General features: G+C 42.6%; 1 protein-coding gene across 1 annotated transcript in view; it reads left to right on the top strand.

Moving 5' to 3' along the window:
• The first annotated feature begins 8,041 nt into the window (after positions 1-8,041).
• Positions 8,042-17,719, top strand: part of CEP41 (centrosomal protein 41) — a 40,914-nt gene continuing 31,236 nt past the window's right edge. The window contains exon 1 of the mRNA XM_037513180.2: positions 8,042-8,187. Within this exon, the coding sequence (XP_037369077.1) occupies positions 8,155-8,187 (33 nt within the window). The 5' untranslated portion in view covers positions 8,042-8,154. The remainder of the gene's footprint in view (positions 8,188-17,719) is intronic.

Here is a 17,719-nt window from a genome sequence, read left to right as displayed (position 1 = left end):
TGCTTACTGACCTTTTTTATATCTTCTTTGGAAAAAAGGACAATTCAAATCCTTTGCTTATTTTTGAATTGTGTTTTTTTGGTGGTGGTTGCAGAATTTTAGAAGTTCTTCCTATGTTCTAAATACTAACCCCTTATCAGATATGTGGTTTGCAGATGTGGTTTAAAAAATTTTATATGAGATATATGATTTGCATAGGATTTTCCCCAGTGCATTAGCTATCTTTTCATTCTCTTGATAGTGTCCTTGAAAGCACAAATGTTTTTAATTTTGATAAAGTACAATTTATTATTTTTTTCATTTGTTGCCTAAGCTTTTGGTGTCGTATTTAAGAAATCACTGCCAATTCCATTGTCTCCAAGATACACTTTACATTTCACTTAATACGTTTAGGAATTTTAGAGTTTATACTTAGGTTTTTGTTTGTTTTGAGTTCATTTTGTATTTGGTGAGAGATTCATAGTCATTGTTTTGTCTGTGGCTATCCAGTTTCCATAAGACTTTCCTCTCCTAGGACTGCTTTCTTTTGATTACTGTTTGCTTGGTGTCATTTTTTAATCCATTTATTTTTAATCATCCATTTATTTTTAATCAATTGGTATTTTTATACTGAAAGTATATTTCTTATAGATAACAAAAAATTGACTTTCTTTGACCAATCTGACAATCATTGCCTTTTAATTTGGTTGTTTATACAAAAGGTTGGCAAACTTTTGCTATAAAGGACCAAATAGAAATTATTTTAGTCTTTGCAAGCCTCCCTTGCAACTGCTCAACTCTACCATTGCACTGAGAAAGAAACCATAGACATTATATACATTAATGGGCGTGACTTATTCCAATAAAACTTATTTTACCAAAACAGGCAGCAGGCAAGATTTGAGCTGAGGTCAGTAAATTAGATCATTTATATTTAATTATTCAATCAATTATATTTAAACATTTATATTTAATTATATATTTAATCATTTATATTTAATTATATATTGAATCATTTATATTTAATTATTGATATGGTTGGATATAAACCTAATGTCTTACTATTCATTTTCTATTTGTCCCACTTAGTCCTTATTCTTTTTTTCCAGCCATCTTTAGATTAACTATTTTTATCAATCTATTTTATCCCCATTATTGGCTTATTAGTTATGACTTTTTTAAGTGGTTGCTCTATGGTTTGCTATATAGATCCTGAACTTATTATAGTGTACCTTGAAATTATATAACGTTGATATATAGTTTGAGAACTTGACAATAGTACATCTCTACTTCTCACAATCTCTGTGGTACTGTTGTCATACATTTTCATTTTATGTATTATAAATCCCATAATACATTGCTACTTTCCTTTGAAATAAAAATAAAAAGGAAAATGTCTTTTGTATTTACTCTCATTTTTATCACTTTATTGCTCTTCCTTCCTTTGCATATGTCCAAATTTCCACTCGTATCCTACTTTCCCTGACAAAGAAATTCCTTTACATTTCATTTAATATGGTTTACAGAGATTGAACTCATTTGGTTTCTATTAGTCTGAAAAAGTCTACGTAATCTCAATTTTTAAAAGATATTTGCACCTAATCTAGAATTCTAGTTGAGTCTTTTTCCCCTCCCGCACTTATAAAAAAAATCCCTCCATTGTTCTATACTTATTGATAAGACATTTGCTGTCACCCCTTTCTTCTTCTAGCTAGTAAATATTTCCTTCTTTCCTCGGGCTGCCTTTCAGATGTTCTCTTGAAAGAAACTCTGATTTTTAGCAGATTGGTTCTGATAAATAGAAAGGGGGATTTTATTTGATTTTTTGTGTGTGTTTTGGCTGTATTTATGCTGCTTGAGGTTCTCTGAGCTTCTTGGATCTGTAGTTTGTTATCTTTATTAATTTTGACCAAATGATCCTATAACAAGAATTCTTCATCTTTGACAATGTATTTTTTCAATCTCTCATATTTCCTTTTTACTGTTTCCCATCCATCTGCCAAAATTTCCCATACTTTCATATATGTTTTATACCTTTTCCACAATATCTTTAACCTATTAGTTACCCAGAAGTGTCTGTCTTGTAGATCTTTATTTCTCAGATCTGGTTCTGTCATGCTTTATCTTAATGAAAAGCCTTTCTCATCTCTCATTTGTCTCTTCTTTTTCAGTTGTCATAATTTGTTATTGAATGTGGGACATTATGTGTAGAAGCCAGTAGAGACTGGAGTAAACAGTACTTATGCCTGGAAACAGTTATGCCTCTGCTTCTACTAGGCTACTATTAGGCTATTCTTATGGGAAGTTGAGTTCAGCTAATCAATAGTTGAGCTGGTTTAACTGTTGCTAGCACTATCTGCAGTGCACCAGACAGTGCCATTACTTTGTGGTTAACATGGGGAGTGGGTTCCTGGAGAGCTTTTCTCAGGATTCCTGCTCTACCATTGGTTTTCAACAGCCCTGGCCCATTTGCAATACCAAGAAGTTTCTCTCCAGCTCTTACCTTTCTGTAATCGCTGGCCTGTGGTGGAGGGAGAGGTAGCCCTTGATCCTCTGGTCCAGTATCAGGCACCATCTGTGTATCTGCTCCCAGGGTCGGACCCTTTCAGCGTTCCTTGCCTTCTCCTCTGCTCTCCGCCTTGGTAGCCAAACTACCTGTATCTCTGGCGGCCCGGAGAGCCAGGCCGAGCAGCAGCCAGACCAGGCAGGCAAGGGCCTCCTGGCAGCAACCAAACTCCCCAACCCCCATGAATCTTTGTTCTCTTATTCCAGCTTTTCTCTAGCTTTCTGTCTCCTGGTCTCGCCTCAGAGTGGCGCTCCTCGCCACGCTGCCCCTGCTGCCTTTATCCCCTCCTCTAGGCACAGGTATGAGCCTGTGCTCTTTGGGCCCAGGTGTCCATAATCAAAGCTCTCATGCCCCACACCACACCCCTCAGGCCTAGGCATCCACACTAGCAGCCGGAGGGTGTAAAAATGCCCTCCTACCCTACAGTGGCCCCGGGCAGGCGAGAGTTTCCTGATTCCCTCCCAGTGGCTGTCCACCTCTGCTTTACGTTGGTGCAGGTTCTTGAACCCAAGAACCCAGTCTCACCCTCACCTTACCCATCCCCAGGGCTAACAGCTTTTGCTTCTACACTTGCCCCTGAAGCCACAGAGGTTTGCTGGGATCTGAGGGTGAGCAGGATAGGTCCTTGCCTGGCCCCAGATGCAAATAGGTTTGGCTTCTACTGCTCTTCTCATCATTGGTGTAGGAGAATCTGATGCCCCCCTCCACCCCCAGGCTTAATGCCTTTGTGCTTTAATGAGAGAAGAGTCAGTTGATGGAGACCAGCAGCAGTCCGTCACTCCCTACAATGTACCACCACCACCGGGGGCTTTTTCTGGGATGCTGTCCTGTCCCCAATATTTCTTTGAGCACCCAGTGGGCACCCATGGAGATCTTGCAAGGGAATGCAAACTCCCCTTGAATTGGGGTCTCTGTATTAGTCAGGGTTCTCCAGAGAAATGCGTGTATCTAAATCATTGATCTTTTAAGACTTAAGCAGCTAGTCTACAGTTGGCAGTCTGCTGGCAGAGAGAACCTCCTCTTCCTCAAAGGAAGTCTGTCTTTTTTTCTTAAGGTCTTCAACAAGTTGGATAAGGCCCACCCACTTGATGGAGGGTAATCTCCCTTCCTCAAAGTCTACTAATTTTTAAAGTTAATCTCATCTGAAAATTGCCTTCACAGAAACACCCAGAATATTAGTTGACCTGGATATTGTGCCTAGTTCAGCTGACACATAAAATTAACCATCACAGCCTTCCAGTTACTCTAAACTGATCAATGAGCCCCAACTCAACCTTTAGGAATTAGTGGAACACTTAGCTGATTTCTTCTCATCCACTCTGTGGCAGGCACCTTTTCTCCAGTGCTCTGCCAAAGGTGAAGCAGTTTGCATGTCCCTTCTCTTCTTGGTATGTCACTTTTTAGAATTTGGTTAAGAGGTTTCCTTAATCCTCTGAAGGACTTAAGAAAACCTATGACTGTAGATTTTTTTTTTCACCATCTTAGGATAGGAGTGATATTCTTTATAGTTTTCTAAAACCTAAATGGAAGCAGAACTCCCACTAATGTTTATTTTTACCATGGTATGTTCTTAATTATTTAAAAACCATGAAAGACCGGAATGATATTTGTGGAGTCTAGCACAGGGCTTGCAAACTAGTGGCCTGTAGATTTCATGCGAAAGCCTAGGTTTCCTCTCTTGAGAAAGGTGGACATCTGACACACCTGAATCACATTTACCAGCCTGTTCAGGGCACAGGGCTCTTGCGCTGTGCAGAGTGCCCAGGTGGACACAATCACTTCTCAACACTGACCCCTCCCCCATCCCTTGGGCAGACCAGCTCAGACCCAGATTGGCTCCTGAAAGTCCTCGTGGGTCTGTGGCAGAGTGTGGTTCTATGCAAATCCCAAGCCAGAAGCAGAGTGTAGCATGTGACCACAAATGCCCTGGGCTTGATCAAAGATGGTAGAAGTCTCGAATCTCCCTCGGGGTGGACATCATGCACCCGTCCTACCACAGCGGGGAGTCACCTGTGCCTCAGAAGTAGCTGCCAAACTGCACATGTGGGAATGTCAAGTTAATCAGGTGAGGAACGATGAGGCTTATTTCCTTGTTTCACCAGAAAGCCGTGTCACCTGTAATGGCCCCACAACAATCCTGAGAGGCAGGTATTATACCCCTGAGTGAGGCTGCAGGGACAGCTGAGGTCTTCCGGTGCAGGAAAGTTCCTTAACTCTGGCCTAAGTTACAGGTGGGTCAGTGTCAGCCCTTCCTGTGAAGGCGAGTGTCCCTCCCTTGGTCACATTCCACCCCAGATACAATGACACTAAATTTTTACCAGGATTGCAAGAACATTATCACGGAGTGGCACCCATGGGCCTGTGGGTTCATGACTGGGGGTGTGAGTCCATTGCTGGGGACACAGAGAGGGACTCTAGGCCTGGACTGGATTGGGCAGAAATTGTTTCCTTAAGCATCAGGAAATGCATGCCATTTAGGAATGAAGGTGAAGGAAGGGCGCCAAGGCCCACATCTGAGATGCAATCTTAGGAGACAGGTATGAAAGGAGGGTGCTGTCCTCTGGTCAGGAAGTCAGCTTAGGGGTGAGGGATGGCGAGTTCGTTGGACTGGGCGAGGCTAGGTGGAAGATGGCTCTAAGATGGAGAGGGAGAAAGTTGTAGGCTGAAAAGGACAAGACTGCTTGACACCTAAAACCTAAATGCCCATCCAATTCCCTGGGTGGGGAGGCTGGTGGGCGAGGACCGACCAAGCTCAGGAGCACCTAAAACACGAACTATCCTTAAAGCAGCCACGCTTACCTATGGGGGGCTCCCACCAAGTCTGCAGAGACTAAAAGCTTTTTGGAACATATACAGGGTTAAAAGGAAGACATCAAACAAATGGAAGTTCATAAGAGCACTTCTAACTTCGTGAAAAATAAGATTAATCAGTGGAAGTAGGAACTTTTAAAGAAAAGAATCAGAACTTCTTCTCCTCCGAACAAAGCTCGAACCTCTTAGCAATCACCACTCTGATTGCAAGGATCTCGCTCAAGTGTCTGGAGAGTCTTTTACTGCCAAGAATGGGAGAGCGGGGCACTTCACACGGAGGAATTACACAGACTTCAAGGCTGCTCTAAATCAGCCCAGACAAAGGCCATCGACAATTTACAGACTGAAGTCGGAATCAGGCTTTTTGTTTCTTAGGGAGAGAATGTTTTTATTAAAGTATAAAATTAATTCACAGTCACTGGAAAAAATCTGTAGAATACACAAATGTATAAAAAAAATAAAACAAATAACCACAGTCCATAATCCAGAGATGGTTTACATTTTAAATACATTTTTCCTGTAGAGATATGTTTTTCTCCACAAATCAGGATTATAATAAATAAAAATTTGTTTACAGCTCTTTTCATTTACTGTTTCAGGAACAGTTCTCCATTGCCTTAATTATTTCTTCAAATGTACTTCTTAATGGTTCCATAATGTTGTTTTTATGGGTAGGCCATCATTTATTATCATTTTTAAACAGATGATCAATTAGATTGTTTCAATTTTTCATCATTTTAAATAAATAAGATTGTAGTAAACATTTTGAGCCTCTGATTATATTCTTAGGAGGAACTTTTAGAAAATTAAAATTTAAGGGTTTGTTGACACCCACTCTCAGATTACTTTCCAAAATGGTCACATATTTTTTTATAATCACATTCGCAATATAAGCTCACACTTGTTTCAGGAATCATTATCTGACAAAGCATTATCACCAAAAAAAAAAAAAAAAAAAAAAAGAGAGAGAGAGAGAGAGAGAATAAAAAGCCTGTGTCTGCTTGTCAGTTGAAAAAACAAACAGGATCTAGGTGTATTATATTTCTTGCATTATTAGTTGGATAGTTCTGCCTGTGTTTATCAAATGTTCTATGAATTAGCCTTTTGTGCCATTTACCTAATTTTTATATTGGGACTAAGTTAGAAAATTTATAACCATCCTCAATGCCTTCCTAATCCTTGCACCTCTTACCTCTTCTCATATATATCAATTAATTTTACCTGCAAATGTCTTCAAATCGCCCTTCCCCCTCTTTCACACCCTCTTTTAGTTTAGTCCCTTATTGTTGCCCTTTTTCCCTTTCTCCTATTTATTTTACTCAGTGTCTATCACCCACCCCACCCCCACCCCCACATTACATCAGGTAAGCACACAGGCCTAAGTAATATTGTATCTAGAAGCTTCTGATCGCTTTGCAAAAGCTTGTAGAAAAGTATCTCCTCCTCCTTTGCCCCCCCCCCCCATTCTTTGTAGTCCCAACTCTTATTCTAGAGGGGGGAATAAGAAACAGGATTTTAGGGAGGTTGAAGGACTAGAGAACAATAGGCAAGTTAAGTCAAACACAGGAGGCATGAAAATGCAAGAGACAGCTGGGGTTGTTGAAAAACCTGGAGGTCAAGCAGCTGTCAGTGACAACACAATTCAAGGTGTGGTGGCCCTAAAGTAGGGTGTGTAAGTGTCTGAGAGGACTGCGGCCTAGTGAGGTCACGTTGTTCAATGGTCATCTCTGCACAGACTCTGCGGTAGCTCAGCTGTGTGCTATCATTCACAAGCAGGGAACCAGTGGGTATGGAACAGCTCAGGGTAACCTTTCTCCATTCCTGGAAAAACAACTTAGAGCAAAGGACAAAGGGTTACTGTGTTGTTCCTCCCATGTAAAAGGAAATAATAATTTTGATGGATTTGGTGGGACATTTTGGAGCCAAGTCAAACTGTGTGTGTGATTGTTTTGTAAAGGTGCTAGGACTTAATTTTCAGATCTGGAATAAGAACAGGTGGTGGCTGGTGGCAGGAGTCACAATGGTTTCCATGACAACGGGACTGGGTCTTAGTCATCCTCCCATCCTCCACAAAACCCACTGCAGCTTTTCTCATAAGGTGCTTATTAAATATTTGTTAAATGAATGATGAACTACAGAATGGTGTGTGCGCTTTGCAATTAAGGCTGTCGTTCTCTAGCTAGCGAAAAGCTTTTAAAGCAACAATAATTACTGTATTTACGCATGTTATTTTGCACAATTTGCATATTAACTTAACCTGAAAATAATAAGCTACTGATTCCCATTCCTTCTGAACAACCCCGTCCCATATCTTTTCCCCATTGTGGAAAAAGCAGCCCAGATGTTTGGTTAAATTGCTCATAAAGGGGTGTGGGGGGCGGGGGAGAGTGCCTAGTTGGGTATTTGGGCTCCCACATTTGCCAGAAGCACTGGTTGCTCCCCCTAAGCCCCCTCGTTTCTCCCCCTTGGTCCCCAACTCTGCGCTGCCGCCCCCGCGCAGCCCCGCCCCCGCGCCCCTCTTCCCGCGCTCTGGCTGGACCCCGCCGGGTCCCGCAGGGCACAAAAGGCCATCGCTGCCGGCGTCCCGCGTTGCCCTTAGCAACCATTGAGCTGCGCCTCGCTCTCCCGTGACCCCGCCACGAGGCAGTAAAAGGGGCCGCCATTGGCTGGCCGGGAAAGACGAGCCAATCGGAGAAGCGGTTGCAGGGAGGCGGCCGAGCGAGGCTGGGGGGGTAGGAAGCTAGGGTTAGAGGCCGCCGGTGAGGCTAGAACCCCGAGCGTGGTCGGTTGGAGCCAATATGTCTGTCCGGAGGCACATTGGGAATCCTGAGGTGAGGGCCAGGTCCCGGCCGCAGAGCCGGAGGGGCGGGAGCACCGGAAAGGCTCCACGTGGGAGGGCCGAGCGCCGGCACTTCCGCCGCCGGAAGGCGGGAAGCGCGGCGTGAGGAGGGTCGGCGGGAGGAGGCGGGGCGCCGGGGGTCGCGGAGCCTGGGCCTGCGCCCGGCGTGGACGCCCCGGCCCGCGCGTGCTCGCCGGGCGCCGGGCTTTGCCGCCGAGAAGAGCCAAGTGCACAAAGACACCGCCCCTCCCCTCAAAGGGCTTGCCGTCTAGGAGTGGCAGTTCCAAAGCATAAGTCAACCACCCATGAAGCCCCAGCACGGAAAGTAACAATCAAAGGCGCCATCATTTCGCATTGGGGGGAGACAGGAAGAGCAGGACCGAGCAGACCATGCTATCTGGAAAAGGAAGCAAAATAGGACACTCTGTGTATCCCCCTCCCCACAGGCCCTTTACTTTCTTGTCTGTTTCACTCCAGTGTCCAGTAGCGTCTGTGGTCATTTAGTGTCAGCCAATGTTTGTTGGCATTCCTGCCCTGCTGCGGGGGCCAGACATACAAACAATCAGGTGAGGCCCGGGCCTTGACCAGTTCAATCTCAGGAGGGGGACTTGGCAACAGAATTTGAGGATAATGTGGTTGGGGGACAAGATGTTAAAAATAGCACAGAAGAGAGTTAGGACTTAACTGAGGGAGAGAAGATCCCTGGAGGGGGCCTGAAATGTAAGACCATTAGCCCAGTGAGGGGGCATCCCAGCTGGAGGGAACATGACCACAGATATGGAGGTGGGAAACTGGGGAGTGGACAGTGCTTTTTTTTTTTTAAAAAAAGATTTATTTATTCATACAAGAGCTGGGGTACAGGCCAGAGGTGCAGGGGATGAGAGGACTCACCAGAGACAGAGTGGGGAGCAGAACAGGCAGCCTGACGAAATACACTGCTAAGGGGAGCAGAGGGTGAGTCAGGAGAGGTCTGCTGTGCCATGTGTGTAGCTCCCTGGCCAGCCAGGGATCGAACTCCTGTTGGTGAGGCTTTGGATAGCTTCATAGGTTGTGTCTTAACCCCTTGTGCCACCAGGGAGGCCTGACAGTGCCTTTTAGAGAACCCAGAGGGCCCTCATACTGAATAGGCCGTGTTACATCTCATGGTGAATGCCTGAGAACTACATTGAGAAAATGGTGAGGCTGTCTTTAGATAAGTTATGATGTCACCATGGAGCTGGGGGAGGCAGATGTGGAGAGTGGCAGTTTGACTGCCACATGTTTATCTTGCCTGCTGGTTGGACTTTGAGAAGCTTTTGAGGAATTTTAAGGGGGTGACATGGTCAGGTTTGCATTTTAGCCAGATAGCTGTAGTCACATCATGGAGGATGGTGTTCAGGAGGCCGGGCCTGTAGATAGGGAAGTGGTTGGGTGGTTATTATAATTCAGACCTAAAGTAAGGCTGGGGAGCTAGGAACCAAATGGACAAATATTTAAGTAATAAAATTATTAAGACTTCATGATTAGCTTTGAGAGTGAGAGTGTGATGAAGAACTTCCCAGCTCGGGCTAGTCAGTTGTGCGTGTGATGCCATTAGGGAGGTAATGAATATGGGAGGAAGAGAAGGAAGGAAGAGTCTCAGGGGCGTGTTGAGGATGCCTTGTTAGTGTCCTAGAGGAAGAGATCACACTTATTCTCTTATTTTGGTGAAACAATTTCCTGGAGTTTCTTGGGAAAGAGTGCATGAGAATTGTATTTTTAAATTTTAAGCCTAAAATGTTTTTCTGCCTTCCCACTTATTTGCGAGAGTTTTAGTGTGTGTAGAAGTCTTAGCTGTAAATCATCAGCATACTGAAAATGTCATATCATGGTCTTCTAGCAGCTAGCGTTGCTGTGGAGTCCAAAGCCATCATGTTCCTTTGCATGTGACTTGATTATCCCTTTCTGAAAACTTGTGGAATCTTCTTTTTGTCCCTAGTGTTATAACATTTTATGAACACATTTCTTACTGTGGGTCTATGTTCACTGCCTCCACAAACACAGGTCTTTCTCATCTGTAGGATTTTCTTGGATTATTTTGTTGTTGACTTTCTCTGTATTATCATTTCCATCCTCTCTTTCTTAAATTTATTATTCTAATGTTGCTTTTATACCGTTTGCCTGATTTTCTTAAATGTTATCTTCTGTTTTCCACATCTTTATCTCTTTGCAAGATTTAATTCATCTTCCAAACCTATTGAGTTTTTCATTTGTCATCAGGTTTTTAATTCTTAAGAGCTCTGTTTTGAACTCTGATGACCTTTAAAACACTGTTTTATTTAAAAATTTAAATAAAATGTTAAGAAAAAATGAAATATAGATTCACAGAAAGTTACAAAAATAGTACAAATTGGGTCCATCCTTCATCCAGTTTTCCCCCATGCTTATATGTTCTATGAATACAATGTCAAAACTGGAAAATTGACATTTGTGCAATGTATGCATAGTTCTAGGCTATTCTATCACATGTGTTGATTTAATGTAATGAAGATTTGCATGTGTGTAGATATAGAACTATATGGTCACCACAAATATCTCCCTTGTGCTACCCCTTCCTAGTCATATCCATGTTCCTGCCCCTTGCTGTTCTAACTTCTGGCAACCACTAATATGTTCTCCATTTCTGTAATTTTGTGATTTTGAGAATGGCACATAAACATAATCAGTGCAATATGTGACCTCTGAGATTAGCATTTTTTTCCACTCAGAATAATGACCTTGAGATGCATTGAAGTTGTTGCCTATTGCAATAGTTAATTCCTTTTTATTACTGATTAATAATGTTTAATAATAATAATGTATTTATTATTGATTAATAAAATCTGGTATGGATGTTGTTGACCAACAATTGTGGGATATTTTGATTGTTTTTAGTTTGAGTCTATTATAAATAAAGATATGAAATTTTAGGTGTAGATCTTTCTGTGGACATTAATTTTCATTTCTTTGGGATAGATACTGAGGGGTACAGTTGTATGGTAAGTTTGCATTTATTTTTTTTCAGAAACTGCCAAACTATTTTTTAAAGTGGCTGTGCCATTTTACATTCCCAAGACCAGTGTAAGAGCAATTCCATTTTTGCACATTCTTGGTCATATCTGGTGTTTCAATAATTTTTTTTGATTGCTTCAATAACTGTGTAATGACATCTTAGCATGGTCTTAACCTGCATTGCCCTGATGGATACCAAAGTTGAATATCTGACATCTTTTTTTGTATCTATTTCCATCCTTATATCCTCTTTGATAAGATATCTGTGTCTTTTGTCTAACTTTTTTTTTAACTATTGTTCTGCTTGTTTTTGTTGGTATTTTTTTGTGAATGTTGCCAAAACAATGCTAATTAGGATTACATTTCCTTTCTCATTGCTTTTTGTTATGCCTGGAGTTCCTATTTTCTCTTATTTTTATTCTGTACTATATAGACATTTTAAAAAATAATGTAGGAAATCTATTTATAATGTAGCCTGTTTGCTACATCTCATAGTTGGAATCATGCAATTATAAAACATTACTTACAATGTTTTAAAGGTTCATCCATGTTGTATATCAGTACTTCATTCTTTTTTTATTACTGAATACTATTCCTTTGCAAAAAATAACATATTTTATTTATCTGTTATTTTATTAATGGACTTTTCCACTTTGGAGCTGTTATGAATGATACTACTATGAATATTCTTGTACAAATGTTCCTATATAAGGATATGAGTTTTCATTTCTCCAATAATAGTGTTTAAAAATACTTTACCCTCTGTGTAGTCTTCAGTTTCCTCCATATTGCTATTTTCTTTTTGTTTTCTTGGAAATGTTTATATTCGACAGCTATAACAAAATACTCCAGACAGTGACTCAAACAACAGAAATTGATTTCTTATAGTTTTGGAGACAGCGAAGTTCTAATTAAGATGCTGACTGATTTGGTCTGGTGAGAGCCCTCTCCTGGCTTGCAGAAGACCATCTTCTTGCTGTATACGCATATGATAACTTCCTTCTGTGTGCGCGTGTGGACAGGGAGTGAGCTCTTTAATATCTCTTTTCATGAGAACACCAGTCCTATGGGATTATGACTTTATGGTCTCATTTAACCCTACTTACCTCCTAAAAGTTCTATCTGCAAGTAAAATCACATTGGGAATTACAACTTCAACATACAGATTTTGGGCACTACAATTTTAGTCGTAGCAATGTTCTCAGACTAATTTTGAATTCTATGTTGTTCATTTATGTTTTCCAGTAGGAGACAGAAAAAAGGTGCTTGGGATCTCTGGGTATTTGGGAGGGATTAATGATGGTGAGCTTAATTATAGGCTGGCCTCAATAGGTCAGGATTCAGAAACTTTCCCTCCTAAATCCACATCTTTTCTCTCAGGCTAGTCATTTTTCCCAGAGAACTCCAGTTTCCTGAGAGTAGAAGACTAGTTGAGTTCCTGGAGGACTTAGGCCTAGGGGCTAAGTCTCCATGTTAGCATACATCATTCACCTTAACACCCTTATTGTCAGTAATGATGTCTTTGCTATTCCCTGTGTCTGGAGACCTTCAGTCCAGAAACCCCTTTCAGGGAATAAATCTGTATCTGCCACGGTTGGGGGTGGGGGGCCACTCTACAATGGGACAGAAGGAGAGGGATTTGGAGATCCAACTATTCAGTCAGCCTTTGACCAATCCTTATTTCAGCGCACTTTTTTTACTCTCCACTTCTGGAGAGGCTTTGGGCTTTTAATAATTGTTCTCACTTTCCCCTCAACTTTCTAGAGTCCATCAAGCCATTTTCACTTATTGATCTGCTCTCTAGACTTCAAAATCTATTGCTGTCACTTCCCTTCTCAATTTTTTTAGTTTCATGTCCTCAATATACTTTTAGTGATGTTTTATTGAGGTTTTGGAAAGAAGCAAAATCAAATTATATGTATTCTTTCAAAATGCTATTTTTCCCCAGTAGATCATGCTCTACCAATTATTTTATTTGCTTCCTCATCTCTGACATACTAACAGGAAAGTGAGATAGAGACCTTGTCTCCATTGTCCCACTGTGTAACACAGTAGTTGTTCCCTAAATGTTGAATAAAAAAATGAATATATGTCTGAGCTGGAAAGAGAAGTCAAGGCTAGAGGTCTCTGTGAGGAAATCAGAAACTCAGCAATGGAATTAAACCCAAGTGGTTAGTGCACAGAGAACCTATAGATTGAAAAGATGGGGGAACACAGTGTTTGAGTGGTTGACAGAGGAATGAGCAGTGTATCAGTGGAGAATCAGAGGGGAGAGATGAAACTGAGGTCAAGGTGGGGCTACACAGCAGTGTCACATGGTACAACAAGCTTGAGTCAGTTAGACTGAAAAGTGGCCATTATTTTTGGCAATGAGGGAACCCTGATGTTGGCTCACTACCGTAGGAACCACCATAGAGTGGTGGAGATAGTAACCACATTGCAGTGGATTGAAGAATGAGGTGCAGCTCCCCAGTGCCACTTTTTATTTTTCCAAAGAACCTAGCTAGAAAGGGGAAAGTGTGGGTGGGCTCCCAATTCTATATTAATTTGTAATGAATCACCCCCACATTTAGTGGCTTGAAATAACACTAGTCCTTTTTATCTCTCATGCTCCGGAGGTTGACTGGGCTCAGCCAGGTGGTTCTTTTTTGGGGATTTTTCATGGGGTTTTGCAGACAGACTGCAGCAAGCCTTATCTTGAAGGTTTCTTGAGTCACATGTATGGATGTTGATGCATCCGTTGTCGGAGACCTCAGCTGGCATTATCAGCCATACCACTTACAAATGGCTTTTTCCATGTGGCTTGGCCTTCCTCAAGCATGTGTTCCAAGAACAAGAGTACTGAGAGAACCAGGTAGAAATCCTATTTTGCCTTTTATGATCTAGCCTCAGAAGACACAGGCCCATCTACATTCAAAGGGTGGGAACATAAGCCCCACCCCTTAGTAGGAGGAGTATCAACACCCCAGTGTAAGCAGGAGGGAAAATTCTGTTGTAGCCATCTTGAAAAATAGTCAACCACATGTACCTGCCGGTGAAGTGGAGGCTGCTACATAGGTGGGTAGGATGGGTACTTCAGATCGGTATAATTGGACCAGATTAAAATTCCCTATTAAAAAATTGTTCCCTTTGAAAGACCTATTTGAAATGTAAGGTTGTAACTCTTTTTTTTTTATAGAGGCATGTTTTATTTATTTATTTGTTTGTTTGTTTGCTTGTTTTGTTTATACATGCACTGGGTACAGTCAGAAGCGCGGGAGGGTGAGAGAATTCACCAGAGCCAGAGCGGGGAGCAGAGCAGGCAGAAGGACCCGAAGGACACTGCTGAGGGGAGCAGCGGGCGGCAGGAGAGGTCTGCGTGCCTTGTGGGACCCTCCTCCAGTGGCCGGGGAGCAGCCGGGGATCGAACTGGCACCGCAGAGGCCGCTGGCAGCTTCACAACCCAACGCTCAACCGCTGCGCCACCGGGGAGGCCCTAAGATTGTAACTCTTGAGGGGGAGAAACTAGAGACCACCTCGCTTCAGGCCTCCTCTTTCCTTCCTCCCCTCTCACAAACTCAACCTGCTGTTTTTGCTTCTCTTCCTGTCAGTTTATTGTCACTCCCTCCCCCAGGGTCATCAGCACTGTCTTGGTTTGCTCAATCCAAATTCACTTTTCTGTTGTTATCTTACTTAACCTGCAGTGTTTGCTTGTTCACATCTGACCCCTTGTTCTTTAACTTGACAGCATCGACTGCTACTGGCCATGGCCATCTCCTTCTCCCTGAAATTCTAATTTTCTCAAGCCATTTTCTTCTGGCCTCTTGTGAATGTCATCCACAGTGCTTTCTTCCATCCAAGTTTAAACACTGAGGTTTTTCTTCTGAGTCTGCATGCTCTCCGGGAGTGATTTTGTCCATTCCCCTGGCTTGCCCTGCTGCCTGTATGCTGACCACTCCAAAATGTTGTCTTTTCTAACCCAGATACTGCTAATGAGCTCCAGGCCCTAATAGCCAGCTGAGCACTTCCATTATGGTAACCCACAGACCCCTCCTACTCAACATGCCTCAAAACTGAAAACTTTGTGTTTCTCAATATGTGCTTTCTCCTCAAGTCCCTTTCCCGGGGAATGGTGTTCCCCATTACGCCAGTCACTTTTAAATCATAGATTGTATACCTCAAAGATTCCTTGAAATTGTCTTCCTCATGTCTACTGCTACTTTCTTAGGCTCACAGATCCTCTTCACACAACAGCCTCCTCACTGATGTCGGTGCCTGATTCCTGGATATGATCCTATTATAGGGCTGCCGGGGTAATCTTTCTAAAACAGAAATCTGATACCACCACTCCTCCTTAAATATCTCCAGTGACTCCCTATCGTCTACACTTGGGTTTCTCAAGTTCAACATTATTGACATTTGGGGCCAGCTAATCGTTGGAGGAGGAGACAGGCTTTCCCAGCTTGTGGGATGTTTAGTAGCATCCCTGGCTTCTACTCACTAGATACCAGTAGCACCTCCACCCACTTCTGACAGCCTAAAATGTCTTCAGATACTAATGATTTCCCCCAGAGATGAGGGAGCAAAATCACCTCTGTTCAAGAACCAGCGATGAACAGGATATAATCCAGACTTCTTAGCATGGACACCCTTTTATGAGGTGCCCCGGACTGCCTCTTCAGCCCCATTCAACCCCAAGTTGCCCCTCTGAAGGGTTGCCAGTTATGAGGAACCCTGTACCTCCCACCCTCTCCTTGGCTTGACTAACTTCCGTGGCCCTGAGAATCCAGCTCAGAAGCTACCCCTCATGAAACAGCTCTTGACTCCTCTGGTCTGGATTAGGTGCCCGTCTCACCCGCTACCTGCTCATCACACAGGCAGCATCTGTCTGTTCCCTTGTCTTTCTTCCAAGTATCACGAGAGCTGGATGGCAGGCACGGTGTTGTTTTTACCCCCGTGTCCTCAGCACAGTGGCTTGCTCCTGGTCGACACCCAGTAAGTGTCAGCTGAATGAATGGTCGGGCCTCAATAAGGCTTTGTTGGATGGATGAATAGTCATCCTTGAGACTGCTTCTTTTCTCAGCTCTTTCACTTTCCACCATTCCATCCTGTTTATGTAATTGAGAGAGAGGAAAAAAAGCAAGCCAGTTGGTCAGTAGGTCAAGAAACAGTAGTCACCCCCAAAGCAAGAATTTGAAGGGAAAAAGCATGGCTGTTCCCTAACTTAGTGGTGCATGGAACAGAGAGGTGCACACTCATAGTCTTGCACTGTCGTGGATACTAGAAAGTCAGGAACTAGAGGTTGGACCAGAATGGAAAAGAAATAGCACATTTTTCTGCTGTGCCATATGGATTTCTCATTAGTCGATGTAAGGGAAAACGAGGGTGGGAAAGGGGCCCCTCAGCTGCAGCTGTCCACACTCTCCCCCCCCCATCACTCTGCTGCCACCACACCTGCTCCCCAAGGACACCCTCACTTCTCAACTATGTTGGCTTAGGTATGGACAAATCCCCCTCGGTTCAGCGGAAACTCGCCTGGAGTTTTTCAAAAGAAGCGTTTGCTAGGAAACTAGTGGGGAAAACAAAACAAAAGTAAAAACAGGAAATAGCATATAGAAATGAAAATACAATGTGCAGGAAAAAAAAAAAAAAAGGGAAAGGAAAGAAGAAAACCTCTTAGCCTGAGATAACTTTAAGTTCTGATATGCGCCTTCACGTGTTGTTTGTCTGGTGGTCTTCTAGATTGACTGGGCGCATGTTTTCCTTTGTTTTGTTTGATTGCTTTTTCAGTTTCTGTTTTGCTTTGCCATCTTATGGGTTCCTCTGGAGAACTCATCCTAAGCCCCCATCTTTCAAGCTTTGTGTATTTTCCTCCTCCTACTTATGAGTCTTCTCCATCTTTGTGAAGGAAATAGTTGGACTTTGTGTCAGTCACTTGGTATAGACAGCGAGCCACTGATGGGGTGAGGATAGGAGCTTTGCACCCTTCCAAGATAAAGTAGCTCAGGCCGCACACACATAGCTGGGGACCAGAGCTAAACATCTGCGGCTGCGGTTGTCCTTGCCTGGGGCGAAATAAAAATGCAGACAATGTCATGAGTTTTACAATAACACTGGTGGATTGACCTTTTTAGTCTGCAATTTTTTTCTTTCTTCCTTTTTATTATGAAATAGCAGATGTCGTTGTGAGGTTTTGCTTCGATTTTGTTTTTTATGCCCTTCCTGGCAAAATTAAAAGTCGATAAATCTCTGTAGGTGTCTAAAAATTTCTTCCTGGTTCCTGAAATCCAAAACTCTGACCAGCAGCTAGTGTGGCATCACAGTTGTCTATAATGCCTTATGTTTTAGGGGTCATTTGAAAGTATTTTTATATAAAATATTTCTTTTTCTGTCCTCTCAATGGGACACATTATATGAGGTTTTCAAGCACAAGTGATGTAGATTTTTGGGGCTTTGATGTTCTCTTCTAAGGAAGCAGGTAGTTACAGGAATACAGTCCTCATTCTGGGTATTCATTTATTGACTGAATATCAATA

Source organism: Talpa occidentalis, unplaced genomic scaffold (assembly GCF_014898055.3).
Source record: "Talpa occidentalis isolate TD23 unplaced genomic scaffold, MPIMG_talOcc4v2.1, whole genome shotgun sequence".
In the NCBI taxonomy this organism is placed as follows: Eukaryota; Metazoa; Chordata; class Mammalia; order Eulipotyphla; family Talpidae; genus Talpa; species Talpa occidentalis.
Note: the sequence above shows the minus strand (reverse complement) of the source record. Positions and strands in the feature narration are given on the sequence as shown.